The 14,701-nt window shown below is 44.7% G+C and overlaps 1 protein-coding gene across 1 annotated transcript in view; it reads left to right on the top strand.

Annotated features, from left to right (window-relative positions):
* The window catches only part of SDC2 (syndecan 2), a 110,133-nt gene that overhangs the window by 89,638 nt on the left and 5,794 nt on the right, over nucleotides 1-14,701 (top strand). Inside the window, exons 2-3 of the mRNA XM_028533673.2 lie at nucleotides 4,821-4,932; nucleotides 11,332-11,465. Coding sequence (XP_028389474.1) covers nucleotides 4,821-4,932; nucleotides 11,332-11,465 — 246 coding nt within the window. The remainder of the gene's footprint in view (nucleotides 1-4,820; nucleotides 4,933-11,331; nucleotides 11,466-14,701) is intronic.

The following is a 14,701-nucleotide window of genomic DNA, read 5'->3' on the forward strand; positions in this document are numbered from 1 at the left end:
GGATGATGTCAAGCTAATTTGTTACCATGGTGTTCTGAAAAAAAAAATAGGTGATCTTGATGTCTATAATGTCTGGCCAGGCTCTAGGATTATATGTTCCTTTGAGCTATACAGAGGCCAGAATTGGAAAGTTCATCTTAAGGACAAGTATATCATTTCTGAGCGAGTGTGTGGGAGAAACTATTTTATTTAATATGTGTGTTAGTTAGTAATAAAATAGTTGATTTAGTCACCTCTGGAAAGATAAGCTAAAATTACAGCCAGTTTGACACTTTGTAATCACTGTAAAAGTGAGTACACATTTGAATTTAAATCAGGACTGGATGTGCCTTTATCCTGAAATGAAGAGGCTTCATCTGAGTGTTGTTTTCTGTGACGTGATACGGAATGTAGTATCAGGCAGTGGGAGTATTTTGCTGTTATATGCAAAGACTGATTTTCTGAAGGTTGGGTCCTGGGGTGGATGATGTTCATAAATAGTTAGATTTTCTCTTTTCTGACTTTGTTACTCACCTAAGTTGAAACCATGAAGTGAATTTAACACCTACTGCTTTGAGCTTTAATTACCTTCTCGGTTGCACTGGTTTAAGGCATTTAGAGGGTGTGCATCTAGTAGATAAAGCAGTGTTTCTTTCAAGGAGGGTCTCAGATTTCAGAATAAGAGATTTCCACGCCTGCACATTGAAGCGTGAGAGCTGTTCGATACAGACCTTACCTACATGAGAAAACTCCCACGATTAGATCTGTTCAGTTGCTATCTCGCAACTTTTCTTTGCTGAGAAAACGGACAAGTTTGTGATACTTCTTACTAAAACCGAGATTGGTGCACTTAATGGTCTTTTATGCATAGAATTAACATTTCTCTTCCTATTTATGACAAACACCATGTGCATTTGGGCTGAATCGTTTTCACAAAATACTGGTTTTCATCATCCTCGAGTATGTAGGACCTAGATCACCATTGCTTTCCTCAGCTTTCATCCTTGAAGTGGTATGTTTTCTCTTAGGGGTCTTATAGAAAGGAAAGTGGTGTCAACAGGTCACCGTGGAGTTTTGGACATAGAGCCAGAGGTTTGGGTAGAAGGGCCACCAGCTGGCACTGGAACTGCAGGTGAGGCCACATGGTAAAAGAACTTTCGAGACTAAGGCATTTTTATTTTATCCTGTAGAGATAGGGAGCCGAGACAGGGGTTCCAGCAGGAGGGGATGTGGTCATGTTTAGGAATGGTTCCTCGGCAGAGAATGGATTCAAGGACAAAGGCTTGAGCAAGTGACAAAGCAGGGGGTTCTGAGTAATGGTCCAGGCCCAAGATTCTGAAGTTGCTGCAGTTCAGGGGCTAGAACAGGAGGGATGGAGTTAGGAGACAAATACGTGCCTTGCTTTTCTCCTAAGCACGGTGGGGATACAGACTGAGCCAGAAGTCATCCTCCGCTGGGAAGAACTGCCTTGTCTTAGTGCTTCCATTTCCATGGCTGAACGTGGCACATCTCAGTCTGCAGCCCGTCCCCCTCACCGTACCTAGTTGCTTTCCACAACTTCCCTTTGCTCTCCTGTGTGCACATCTTCCATCAGCCAAGGGGGAAAGGTCTGAGAGACCAGCTTTGGTTTTCTTCCAGCTTAGACCCCAAGCCCTATTAGCCAACAGTGCTGACACTGCCCCACAGAAATGGTCAGTCCCAGATTAAACAGCCTAGTCATGAAATCCCCCGGGCAGGCAGCTTCTCTGCACTCGGGGACATGCCTCTGCACCTTTTCCTGGTGACTTTAGTCAGGCAGTTCTATCTCATCCAGCAAGAGGGTGTTCAGAGTGTGCCCCGAGGTGTACTGCTTCGGGAGGCAGGCAGCTGGCTCGGTGTAAAAGCAGCCGTCTTACCCCTTTTGATGGCTTTCACGAGATGCACATCTTGTCTCAAGGAAATGTTGGTGCATAATTCACCTCCTTCCCCAGGCACATTAACGGCAAAAATCCTTTCAGCTCAGTGTGAGTCTTCGCAAAAAGAAATGTGTCGTGTTTGGAAAGGTATTTTTTTGTTTAAAGGAAAGACACTGGAGGTGTTCTTTGAGCAGTATCTGCTACAAAGTGAAAAGGGCCTACTTATTATTAAATTGGACTCTCTGGAGGGATTCTGGGAATTCCTCCTATGCAGTTGGTGCCCCTGACATCCGAGCGGGAGATGACTGTGAGTTGGGTGTGGAATTATTTGTGCCCCACTGGGGTTAGCTGCACTTAAGCACATTAAATGGACTCCCAGACCACCCGGGAGTCCTGCAAGTAGCCAAGGGCAAGTCAGCTTCTCTAGACACGCCCTGGCCTCCGCCCCAGCGCTTGTAGTAATTCATGCCTGACAGCTCCTCAGAAGGAGCTCGTGGTCCTGGGGGAGTCCATTGCTTGTCAGGCTACTCCGTGTGCTTGAACTGGGAGGACTGGGAGGTGGCCAGGATCTCTGGGAGATGTTTCTGCCCATCTGCCTGTTAGTTTGACAGATGTGTCAGGCTGGACAACTGGGTCACCTAATGAACAGAAATTTAATTTATACACAGGGATTAAATATTTTAGTGATACCCATACCACCTCAAACTTCTTTGACAGAGTCAAGAGGAAAATGAAAGTTATTCAATGAACTGCTAACATGTAAACGGACTTTCACTTACTTTTACAACTCTAAGGTTACTTAATTGGATACAGTATAATATGTATGGGGCAGATGATCGCCCAGGCTTGGACGTGAGGGATTTTAATGATAAGAAAAGTGGTGGGTCTTGCGACATGTGTTAACTCAGGGACCTGTGACAAAGGCTAATTTGTTTTAGGTAATCTCCATGGACAAATATTTATTAAGTACCCATGCACTTTGAGAGGGGCAGGGAGCATACACAGGCCATTGAAGACCTGCCTTCAGCGAGTTGTACTGAGCTGAGGGACAAGAGAAATACATCTGTGACAATGAAAAGTAACAATGACAATTTATGCTTTAAATTGTCCACATGCTACAAAATCCTAGTAGTTTACAACTAGGGAACATAGGAGGACTGGAGAAGTCAGAGGTTGTTTTGGAGTAGACAGGATTTTAGAAAGAACAAGAAAGCCCTCCAGATGAGTTGCACAGGACAAAGGTTAGTTCAAGCAGCACCGAGGATTGCTGTCAGGTGGGAGCCCGTGCAGTGCCAACGGCATACACTGAGCGCCTCCTGTCTGCCAGGCACTGTGACTGTGGGGAGTGGGGGCAGGTTAATGATGAACTGAGGCACAGTCTCTGCCCTCCAAGGAGATGTGAGTGTAGCAGGGGTCATTTAAGTTGATAGTAGAGCTACGGAATGCAGGGCTCTTGATGCGGTTCACAAGCTTCAGGAATTACGGCCTGGAATGGTGATAGCCTTGGAAACGGTCTAATGCAGGCTGGCCTCAGATCGCAGAGTTAAGCTCTGACCACTCTAGCAGAAAAATTCCAGCACACTCTTGGCTTGGGGTGGTCATTCAATGCCTGCAGGCCAGCCCACTGGAAAACCAATCCCTAAGGTTTCAGTTCTCAGAATGCGCCGGGGTGGTGGCTCAAATAAAATGGGTTCCCATACTTTCCTGTCAGCTGGCCCTGAAGCCTGGTGGGAAATACAGGCTCAGGTTTAAAATACTTTAGCATCTGTAGCCAGCAGCTGAAACTTGAGAGAATAAAGTGGTAGTGTTGTGGAGGGCCGGACCCGTCTGTCCTCCCAGGACGGCTCCAGTCACAGAACAGCAAGTTTTATTTTAAAAGGAAATCTAATGAAAGCCAATGTAGTAAGAGAAACATTTTTTATAATTCCCATTAGGAACAAACAGTCAATTTGAATTTTAAAAATAGGACGATAATGGCATTACCTGTTTCCCAACACAAATATTGTCTAGAAGCCACGAGTCGACTGTATTTGTTTCTGGGCTTTTATGAGCTATTGGTGGTAAAATAACCAATTTGCTAAAACCATTTGAAAGAATATACGCCTACTCTGCCTTCAGTTCACGCATGGTACCTTTTTGGCAGGATTAGGTTGGATTTTAATATTAACACTCTTACTGAAGAGCTAAGAAGCTGTGGAACTGGTCTACTTAGGGAGGGATCCCTCTCCGTATTCAGCCTGTGGTTTGCTGTTACCAAGTGCCAGTGATATAAAAAGAATGTACTTGTGTGGGTTTATTTGCGTTTGTCATTAAGGCTCTGCCAAGCCAATGAGCCCTGGAAGCGGGCTCGCAGTGGGCTTTCGCCCTTGTCATTGAGCCTCACCGGCGCTGCTCCTTGCAGGGTGCCCTGCGTGGCATCTGCCCACATCTGGGCTGTGGCAGAAAGCTCTGGACTACCCAGGCGACCAGGGAGCTCTTGGCCTTGAGCATGGCTGGGCCTGGAAACACTTCGTGGCCTTGAGTACCACCCTACCTTTGTATATATCCCCAAGAACTTCTTCCGTGATTTCAGTGTTTTGCAGCTTTCCAGTAAGGGAGCTTAGGAGTGACTCTGTGACAAAGTGAATGCCTGGGATGGCTTAAAACTGGCACTGGGGGCACCGAAACTTGGGTTTAGTGGAATGTAACAAAATACACAGTTGATGGGTGCTGAGGTCTCTGTGCCATCTTCATTCCGTTGGTCTAGGCCACATGGCTTCCCTGGGGGACATTTGTCCATGCTCAGCCCTTCATGCATGCTGTCAGGGGGTCCTGAGGAAGGGCAGGGCCAGAAATAGAGGAATGGAGGAAAGGGCAGGCTGCTCACTGCAGCGTGAACCAGAAGAGTAAGATAAGAGCATTTGTTCATTTCTCCCTATCCTGAATCTCTTCTCCTTCCTTCCTCAGAGGGCAGAGCTGACATCTGATAAAGACATGTACCTCGACAACAGCTCCATTGAAGATGCTTCAGGCGTGTATCCTATTGATGACGATGACTATGCTTCTGCATCAGGCTCGGGTAAGGCCATTCTCCATGCTTGCACATGCATGGAGACACACACAGGCACAGTGTCCTGGAGCTCACTTCAGGGAGACGGGCAGGTGCACAGTGGTTGAGAGCATGCTCTTTGGAGTCCAGGTGCCTGGGTATGAATTTCAGCTCTCCATCATCTCAGCTGTGAGATCGGGGGAGAGTATTTAACTTGGCTGAACCTCAGTTTCCTCATTTATAGAAGGGAAGGCCACTTCCACATAGGCTTTGTGAGGATTAAAGGGGTTGATGCATCTGTGGCTCTTAGAGCTTGCTGCTTGGCATGTAGTCAATGCTAGCTTTTCATTTTTTTTTGTTAAGGCTTTCATAGTGTTATCATGAAAACCACCCTTAAATAAATCCCTCAAACACTAGATTTATAAAACTGCTGACCCCGTATGGAAGGTTAGGGATGAAACCAAGGAGCATTATACTTTCTTACTCCTAGTATATTGCTCAAAAGTAGGAGACAGAATGTCGCAGCCAGGTAAAAATGATGGCAGAGGGATAGCCCCATCTCCTTGGTGTATCAACTATCTGTTGCTTCAGTAATGCTGCATAACAAACCACCTCAAAATGTAGAGGCTAAAGTCAACAATCATTTATTCAGCTCATCACTCTATGGGTCAGCGGCTTAGGCTGGGCTGAATGGGCTCCCACACGTGTCAGTGGTCAGCTGAGGGCTGGCTATGCAGCTTTGCTGACCTTGGCTGGACTCTGACAGATCTCTGGAGCAGCTGGGCAGACTTGGCTGTGGTCTGCATGGTGTCTCATCCTCTAGCAGGCCAGCCATTTGTTCCCAGGCTGGAGGCAGAGATCCCAAAGGAGAAGAAGGGTGCAAAGCCCCTTAGAGCCTGGGCTTAGAACTGGCACAGCATCGCCACCCCATTGTATCAGTCAAAGCAAGTCACAGGGCTTGCTTTCCTTTCATTACTGCACCTTGTAATGAAGGAGCTACCAAGTCACGTGGCAGAGGATGTGGAGACAAGGGGGAGTAAATGATCCTGGCCATTTTTGCAGTCTACCATACCCAGTAAATGTTTCACCCGTGCCAGGAATGGCCCCTAAGAAGCTGAGAAAGAGTTTGTGCATATATTTAAGTAACAATCAAGTCAGGAATTTGTGGCCAGCAGCATGCTAGGGAAGTGTTATCCAGGACTTTCCTTGCTTTAAGTTTTCATTATAAATTCAACATAGTAAAAGTTATGCCACACGTAGATGTCTGACGGTCGGGTTGGCCTGGGTTTCAGAATGACCCAACACAAATTAAAATCAACTGTATCTCTGGTAGAGATCTAGCTGTGTAAGACCAAGTGCTTTAAGTTAGGAAATGCCAAGTCTGAGTAAGACATGAGAGGTGGTGGCTGACCCAGTAACAATGAGTTTACAGTGCAATCCTAATGTAAAAATAGCCCCAGTTATTCTTGGGAGAGTGATATATATTGCACACACAGATTGAATGTGAAAAGATTGTTTCTCCATAGCCCACAACTCTATTAATATATTCCACTCATGGCACCTCCTTTTTTTTCACTTAGCACCTCAAAAGTACTTTGGAACTGTCATCTTCAAACTGTCCCAGGAAATAATAAATATGGGAACTTTTCTGTCCCTGTTTCACAGATCCTAGAATCTAAGAGTTGTTAGAGATCTGTAGCTGTTGTCCATGTCATTTGGCCAGTTTTTGCCAAGATTGTCCTTAAGCTTCATGTAGGAAAGCAGATACACAGTTCTGCTCCAGTGCTAACCCTGCCTCTCTCCATCGGAGTGAGAGGGGTTGTGAGTGGGTCATTTGGAATCCCAAACCCTCTAACCAGACAGATGGAGTTGAGGCTTCAGCGTGGGCTGGCGTTGCTTCCGCCTTGACCCCCAGCCTGGGGCAGATGATGGCTGCAAAGCAGTTCATCATTCAGACTCTGGAAAGCCCTCTGCACTGCTCCAAGGGTTATTTCTCAGCTGAGAAATAGTAGAAGTTGTAGGTAAAATTTGCACATAATATCCTGTGGTCAGACACTGTTCCTACCCTTCTAACATCACTGTAAGGACACTTCTGTTACTGTCTCCACTTTTCCCGGGAGAAAACCTGAGGCACAGAGAGATTAAGTCACTTGCCTCAGGTCATGCTGTTACAACATAATGGAGTGGAGACTCGGACTAGAGAGTTGGGCTTGAGCGTGTGTTCTCTTTCCCTCCTTTGCTGGGCTACCTCCTTGCGTCACAGAACCCCACTCCAGAATCAGGACACCCTGCTAGCTGATGGCCAGCCCCAGCTGGACACTGGGGTATACCATGGTTTTGGCCAGTGTTATCTCTGTTTTCACTCCTATCAGGGTATTCTGTGGGAAAGCAAATGGACAGGAGGAAAATGGCCCAAGGCTCAGAGGGTACTTTCCAGGGGCAGACTTAAGATGGGCATTAGTGAATATGGAAACTTCCCCCATGCACTTACCATTTCCTGGACAATTGCTATGTGCCAGACACTTTACCATGTCCCTGGGACACAGGGATGAGAAAGACTTGGTTGCTGCCCTCAAGGAACCAAGAGCCTGATGGAAGAAATGTAGAAAAGAGAAAAAAATCATTGTAACACCATGTCATGAGTGACATAACCTAGCGAAGTGCTGTGCGTCAAACATGCAAGGGTTAAAGCTAGAGCTCTGGTTAAAGATGGCAGATTGAACACACGTGTACCCTTCAATACTCAACTGTAGTGACATGAAGGAATTGGGCCTAAATTCACATGGCCAAACAAAACAGTAGACGGGACAAAAGCCAGCATTCTGAAAGCTGGGAATCAGAGGTGCTGGAAGTGATGGACTTGGCAGACAGGAGAAAGCTGAGTCAGCCGGCAGTGGGGGTGGGGCAGGGCGCCAAGAAGCAACCCACTGAACGCAGCAGATCCCCTTGGGGCCCAGGAATGGGTGGCACTAGATGGGGGTGGAAGTGGTACTAAATGCGGGATAACTGATTGAAATTCTGTTTAAGAGGCAAGCAGTCCAAGGAGAACTGTGACGAGTGTGAATTGTAGAGTAGTAGTCAAAAGCAGAGACTCCAGAGCCAGAGTGCCTGGGTGAACATCCCAGTTCCACTGTACACCAGCGGTGTCCTTGGTAACTTGTCCGACACGTAAACGACCTGTGCCTCAGCTTCCTCACATGTGAAGTGTGGGGAACAGTAGTACCCACCACACTGGGCTACATAGTTAATGCATGTGAAGTGTTTAGACCAATGCCTAGCACTTATTAAATACTAAAGAAATGTTGACGGTTTTTTAAAAAGCAGCAGCAGTAAGCAGATTCCCTGATTCCTTCCCACCATAGCGCAGCAAAGAGACACATGCTCCCAACCTCAGAGGAAAACTGGAGCTTTATTATCAGGAGAGGATAGAACAGAGAGTCTTTGGACTGAGAGTGTACCAGGCACAGATGGGGCTGGGGTACGATACTGGAAACAGAGAGAGCAAGGCCCTAGGCTAGGAGTTATTAAATGCTGAGCTACCCCCAGTTGTCTCCCCCCATCAGTTGTGGAACACTGACAGTCTGGCCTTTACACTCTCCGGGGAATTGGATCAACTCAAAGGAAACAGGTCCATCGATACTTGCGTTGGGAGCTCCCCGACCAAACGCACAGGTCTGTCTTGACTCACGATGCCCACAATCTGACAGACCTCTCTTGCATGCCCAGAACTACTGGTCAGCGTTTCAGTGTTTCCCTCTTAGATGCGAAAAGACAAACAAGGCTCCCTGGATATTTATGGAAAAATGTGTAATATGAAAGATAGGGACCTCCCCACACTCCAAAAGTGGGATAGGACAGAAAGTCAATGAGAGTTAATGATGAGAAATGAGAAGAGAACTTACAGGAACTTACAAATGTGTTACATTTGGAGAGATAGGAAGATGCTTTAATGGTGAAAGAAGAAGAGGAATAAAGGAGCATTCTAAGAGCTGGAAAGAGTCCTTGGAGAGTGGAAATATCATGTCAGAAATGAAAAGCTCGTTGGAAGATGAGAAGACACAGAGGATATTTATTCATGTATTTATTCAACAAGTATTTGTCAGTTGCCCACCACATAGGAGAACAGATACCATTCTAGGAACACGTCAATAAATAACATGTAGCAATGCTTCGCTGATGGTGGAATAATTTTATTTATTCCTTTCTGTACTTCCCTGTTTCCAGGTTTCATCAGTGAAAATGTATTCTTTTTTAAAAAATATGTGCCCTTTTTTTAAGTAGAAATTTTAAAAAAGTTTAAGAAGAGACTCAGTAACAGTGAGAACTTGGAGAAACGGTTTCACAATGGAGTGGGGGGTGGGGAGGTGGTGATGTTGCTTCTGGGCAGGATAGCGCAAGCAGGACTCTCCCAGGTGGGGACATCTGGGCTGTGGGTAGGATGTCTCAGGCAGAGAGAACAGTGAGAGCTGAAGGTCAGGGTTGAGGGAGAAGTGGTCAAGGAGGCTGCCAGGTTTCTGGTTTTGGCAAGAGGGTGACTGTTTCTGATAAAGATGATAAAGCCCGAGGAAGAGCTGCCTCAGGCAGATCAGACATCTGTCTCTAACTTCATAAATGCTAGCCTGAGGGAATGTTCTACTTTACAAAACCACTTCTCCCTCACACAGACTCCCCACACTCCTACTTTGGTGATTCATAGTCGTAGCTATTGTGAACCAAGGGGGTCTTGAAAGCCCTTAGAATTTTTTACTTCTCCTTGAAAAAATTTTTGTAAGAAAATGATTCATTGTAGGAGGAGCAGATCAAACACATTGTATGTAAAACCTTGATGGAAGACCAAGTAAGCTAATATAAAAGAGCAATGCATTTCTGGAGCCGTCATTACTAATAACATATTATATACCTTTGTATGTGTACAAAATGCTTTCAGATATCTCACATTTGAACCTCTGGGAATTAGTTATGGCTTTTCCCGATTACAGATGAAGAAACTAATTAATAGTCAAGCATCAATTGCCCAAGGTCACAGAGCTAATAAATGCCAGGACCAGTACTAAGTTGGTTGGTGTGTTTGTTTCGTGCTGAATCCCACATTCATTCCGATACTTCCTGCCATTTCTTCTCTATCTAGTGGGTATACATGGTGAAAGTAAAGGAAACGGTACAGTAAAATATTTAAAAAGCGAACCATAGGCATAGCCCTTGTACCGTTCCCAGCACCTGACCTCTGAATTTCTCAACTTCCTGCTTTATTAACCTGCCTCTGTGAGGAATTTGAGGTATTCACCATTTGTTTCTGTCGAAGGAAGTGGGTTGGTTGGATTACAGAGTTTGAGTTTGTTTGAGATTTTACAAATTTGACAAGTGGTGGACTTAAAAAGAATGTTGTACTTCCGTGAATGTCAGAAATGCTCAAATGTAAAATATTTAAAAAAAGAAAAGTAAAAACTAGTGCTGATGACAGTTGGCGGTTCGTGCTGAATCTTAAGGAAGACTTGACCTTTTGTGTCCAGGTGGGAAGAACGAACCTGCCACGGAGACAGATAGCCGAGAGGGGAGGGGAAGCCGGGAAGTCAAAGCCACGGAGGCCCGGAGATCATGTACCGAGAAGGATATGGTAGCCAGCAAGTGACCAGGGAAGCTAGGAGGTTCGATTAGATGAGAACCACTCTAGAAAATGCCATTGGATCTAGAAACATGGAGGACATTGGTGACCTTAACAAAGTCAAACCAATAGTGTGATGACAGGGGCACTCTGACTAGAGAGAATGAGCAGATGGTGAGGAAGTGAACCAGGAGGAGCTACAGTGCCCCTGGAGAAGCCTGGCCATACGGAGGGGACCAAGGGCAGCCCCCTCAGATAAGGGATCACTGTGGGGTTGTTCTCCTTTTCCGGTTATTGTTTTGTTATGTTTTGAAACAGAAAAAGTAGCATGTAGAAGGGAAGAGATCTCACAAAGCAGGAAAGGTTGAACATTGCAAATGAAAGAAGGGTTACTTGAGAATGTTCATGGGAATAGTATTTTTTGAAACTGCCAGGCTACCCACAGATCCACTTTTAAATCGCTTGTTCATCACAGTGAAGACCGCTAAATTCTTTTTAAGGGAAAAATTCTCCACTGTAAAGGTTATATTTATTTATTTTTAGAGAGAGGGGGACAGAGGGAGGAAGAGGGAGAGAAACATGGATGTGTGCGATAAACATGGATTGGTTGCCTCTCTCATGTTCCCAACCAAGGGCCTGGCTGGCAACCCTGGCATGTGCCCTGACCCACTGAGCCACACCAGTCAGGGCAAAGACTGCCAAATTCTTGATGGGCACGTATTTTGAAAGAACATAGCTCTGTCAGTGTCAACAATAGACAGCATTTGTTTATGTGGAAATCTGCATCTTGATTCATGTGCTCAGCTCATCTTTGCCGCCTTCTGCAGGAGCTGATGAGGACATGGAGAGTCCTGAGCTGACCACGTCTCGGCCACTTCCAAAGATCTCGTTCACTAGTGCTGCTCCAAAAGTGGAAACCACCACGCTGAAGGTACAGAACAAGATACCTGCTCAGACAAAGGTGCGTTATGTCTTGCATTGCATTATCAGGTCACTGTAAATTTAATTATATGGAATAGTCCTTTTTAAGAGGCCCTGTTTAAAAATATGTATGGACAAATGGTATTTCTATTACATGGTTGTAAATGGCTTTTACTTACTCTTTTATGATTGTTTTGACTTTTACTCACTGACTGCTCCTTTTGTGGGTTAAGTAGACTTTGTTTTGAGAGCAAGTTTAGGTTACAGCAAAATTGAATGGGAAGTACAGAGAGTTTCTTTCACCACCTGGCCCCATGTATGGACAGCCTTCCCCAGCGTGTACATTTGTTATACTCAAGGAACCTACATCCACCTGTCATTACCTTCCGAAGCCCATAGTTTACATTCTTTGCATTGTCATTCTTTGGGTTGTCATTCTTTGGGTTCTGACAAATGTATAATGACATGTGTCCACCATTACAGGATCATACAGAACCATTGTATTGTCCTAAAAGTCCTTTGTGCTCTGTCTGTTCTCCTCCACTAAAATCTGGCAACTGCTGATCTTTTCACTGTCTCCATAGTTGTGCCTCTTCCTGAACATCACATAGCTGGAATCATACAGTATGCGGCCCTCTCAGATGGGCTTCCTGCACTTAGTAATAGGCATTTAAGGGCCCCCCATGTCTTTTCATGGCTTGATAGCTTATCCTCTGTGCTTTTATTAGTGAGGCCTAGCTTAGATATGAGTATTTTTAAAGGGTGGTCCTTTTTAAGGAACTCATAGCCAAATTAAGAAACAAAACCCTTTTGGTTTTTCATTTGGCTCAAGACAAGAAAATTTATTTTTGTTTCATAAAGAATCTGTTCTGAGTTAAAACCAGCGTGGACTTTACCTGTGTTGAAACAGGTTACGGAATAAGGAGACTCCAGATACTAGTTGCAATAAGTTTTTTTCTCAAACTCTCCACCAGCCCATCATCAGTAGTGTGCAAGCTTTGATCTCTTTCAGTGATACTGATGAATCCGAGTGCATCTCTATGTAGTATTCATTCTGAGAGCTGACTTAAGAAATAAGAACAGAGGAAAGGTACTAGCTAATGAAAACTGTAAGACTTGTGATTTTGGCCTTATTAACGTTACATTGCAATTAGCTGGCCCCCACGACTAGGTGAGCTCTTTAAATTGAAAAATGCATATTAAAGTTTGAAGAAGGCCCATGTTTCAAATCCTGGATCTGGTCAAATCTCTGAGCTTCTCTGAGCCTGTTTCTCATGGGTCATTGAGGAGATTAAAGGTGAGGGCAGGCTGCATGGCCTCTGAGACCTGGTAAATATTCTGTAAGCCTTGACTGAACTTGGTTAGAGCGGCTGAGACCGAACCAATTCACCAAATAAACATGTGTAATGACTGCAATAGTAGACTTTGTGCACAGTCCAGGGCAGCATGCTGCTTGTGAAAACTAAGCAACACGGTGGCCCCTTTTGGAGTTCACCCACCTGTTGGTGCCCAGCTTCAGCAGCAGATAGGATGTGGAAGGCTGTGCCATGCAGGTAGTAATAGGCCTTCTCTGGAGTAAGAGGTGCCCCTCTGCTGGCAGGAACACAGTTGGGCTTCCTGCCCTTTCATTTCTTACCCTTATCAGAGAGCCTTTGTCCTTCCCGCCTTGTTTCCCCTCCCCCATCCTCTGCCCTCTATCTTCCCCGTGACTATGAAGAGGATGGTGAATAACACAGCTGGAAGGCTGTGTCTCCAGACTGAGTGCTCACTGTGGGATTAAGAAGGCTCAGTAGCTGATCAGCTTCACAGGTCAGGTGATAGGAAAGACAGGAGCAGCTCTGTGAGCACTGAGGCAGCCACACCTAGCATGGTGCGTGCATGGTGGCTGCTCCATGGATGTATTAAGTTGAATGAATGAAGAAAAAAGAAGGGACAAGGTGAGAAATGCAAAGTAACAGGTGCAGTTGATGGCAGGATGGCTGACCACCTCACAGCAGGTGGGGCACAGTTTTCCAGTGTGGATGTTGAACATGCATTTGGCTTTACTGCGTTTTTATTTGGGCCACTTGCCGTGAGTAAATCTGTAGAAGTCAGTGATCATTTAGACTCACTAACTTGAGGTAAGAAACTCAGTTTTGGTTTTCAGTGATAAAAAGTAGTATCTTAAGCCAAATCTAATTTGACTTAGAGTTCTGCTCTGTTGACAGCAATGGATTAACCACTGATTTAAATTTTTAAAAATTGGCTTTAAGGAAGTAATTGTGTCAGACCGATATAAAGAAGATAGGTATTTGGCAGATGAGCTCAGAGATTAAGGATGTCTAAACATCTTAATATATTTGTATTCCTAGTATCATTTGTGTTCAATATAATAATAATCAATTTTATTCATTTATGGGGGATTTAGTGAGGGCTACTCATTATGTGTCAAATACCATTCTAAGTACTGATAATTGATCATATTGACAATGAAAAAATATTAGTAATACTGATTACATTTTTATTTTGTAGTTACAAGGCACAGCTAAATTAAATATTGCCTTTAGGATACTACTAGTGTAGAGTTTGCTTTTGAATGGGTCTCACAGTGGCATTAATGTCACCATTATAGATATTCTTCCTAGTTTGTTGTAAATTTATGTGACAAAAATAAAAAGAACACAGTTAATTGTTCGAGCAGAACATTGCTCTTAATCTTTTCCTTCCATTACATTTCCATGGCATTTAAACTAGCAGACATGGATGTGACAGATCTTTAATTGGCTTCATTTAATCATCTGTGCTGCCTTTGGTACTTTCATTTTGCACATATACGCACGAGTTTAAGGTATTTCCGATTAATTCTATACCAGAGAAAGAAATCTTCTTAGTGAAGCCCCTGCTTCCATACAATACAACCTTCCATTTAAAGAATACGTGTCCTCTCCAGAGCACCTGGAAGCTCTGCCCTGATGGACCATTTCTCTCAGTTCATGGTGCCCCGATTCTGTGTAGCCCTCCTGCCCCCCCCCCCCCAAACCAATTGTACCTGAGATGCACGCTGCTTCCTGGCTGCTGGATTGGAAGCTGAATCAGAGGAATTGAAGTGTTAGCTCTCTCAAATGATTCTAGGGACTCGAAAAACCTGAGGGGACATTATGTCATTTTTCTTGACAATGGGACAGAGAAGATGTGAATAAGCTAAACTCAGTCTCTGATATCACAGTAGCTGCTTATGTCTACTTCCTGTGCCACCAAAACTTGCTTACCTCCTTCCCTTCCCTCGTCACACACCTG

This window comes from Phyllostomus discolor, chromosome 7 (assembly GCF_004126475.2).
Source record: "Phyllostomus discolor isolate MPI-MPIP mPhyDis1 chromosome 7, mPhyDis1.pri.v3, whole genome shotgun sequence".
NCBI classification, from domain to species: Eukaryota; Metazoa; Chordata; class Mammalia; order Chiroptera; family Phyllostomidae; genus Phyllostomus; species Phyllostomus discolor.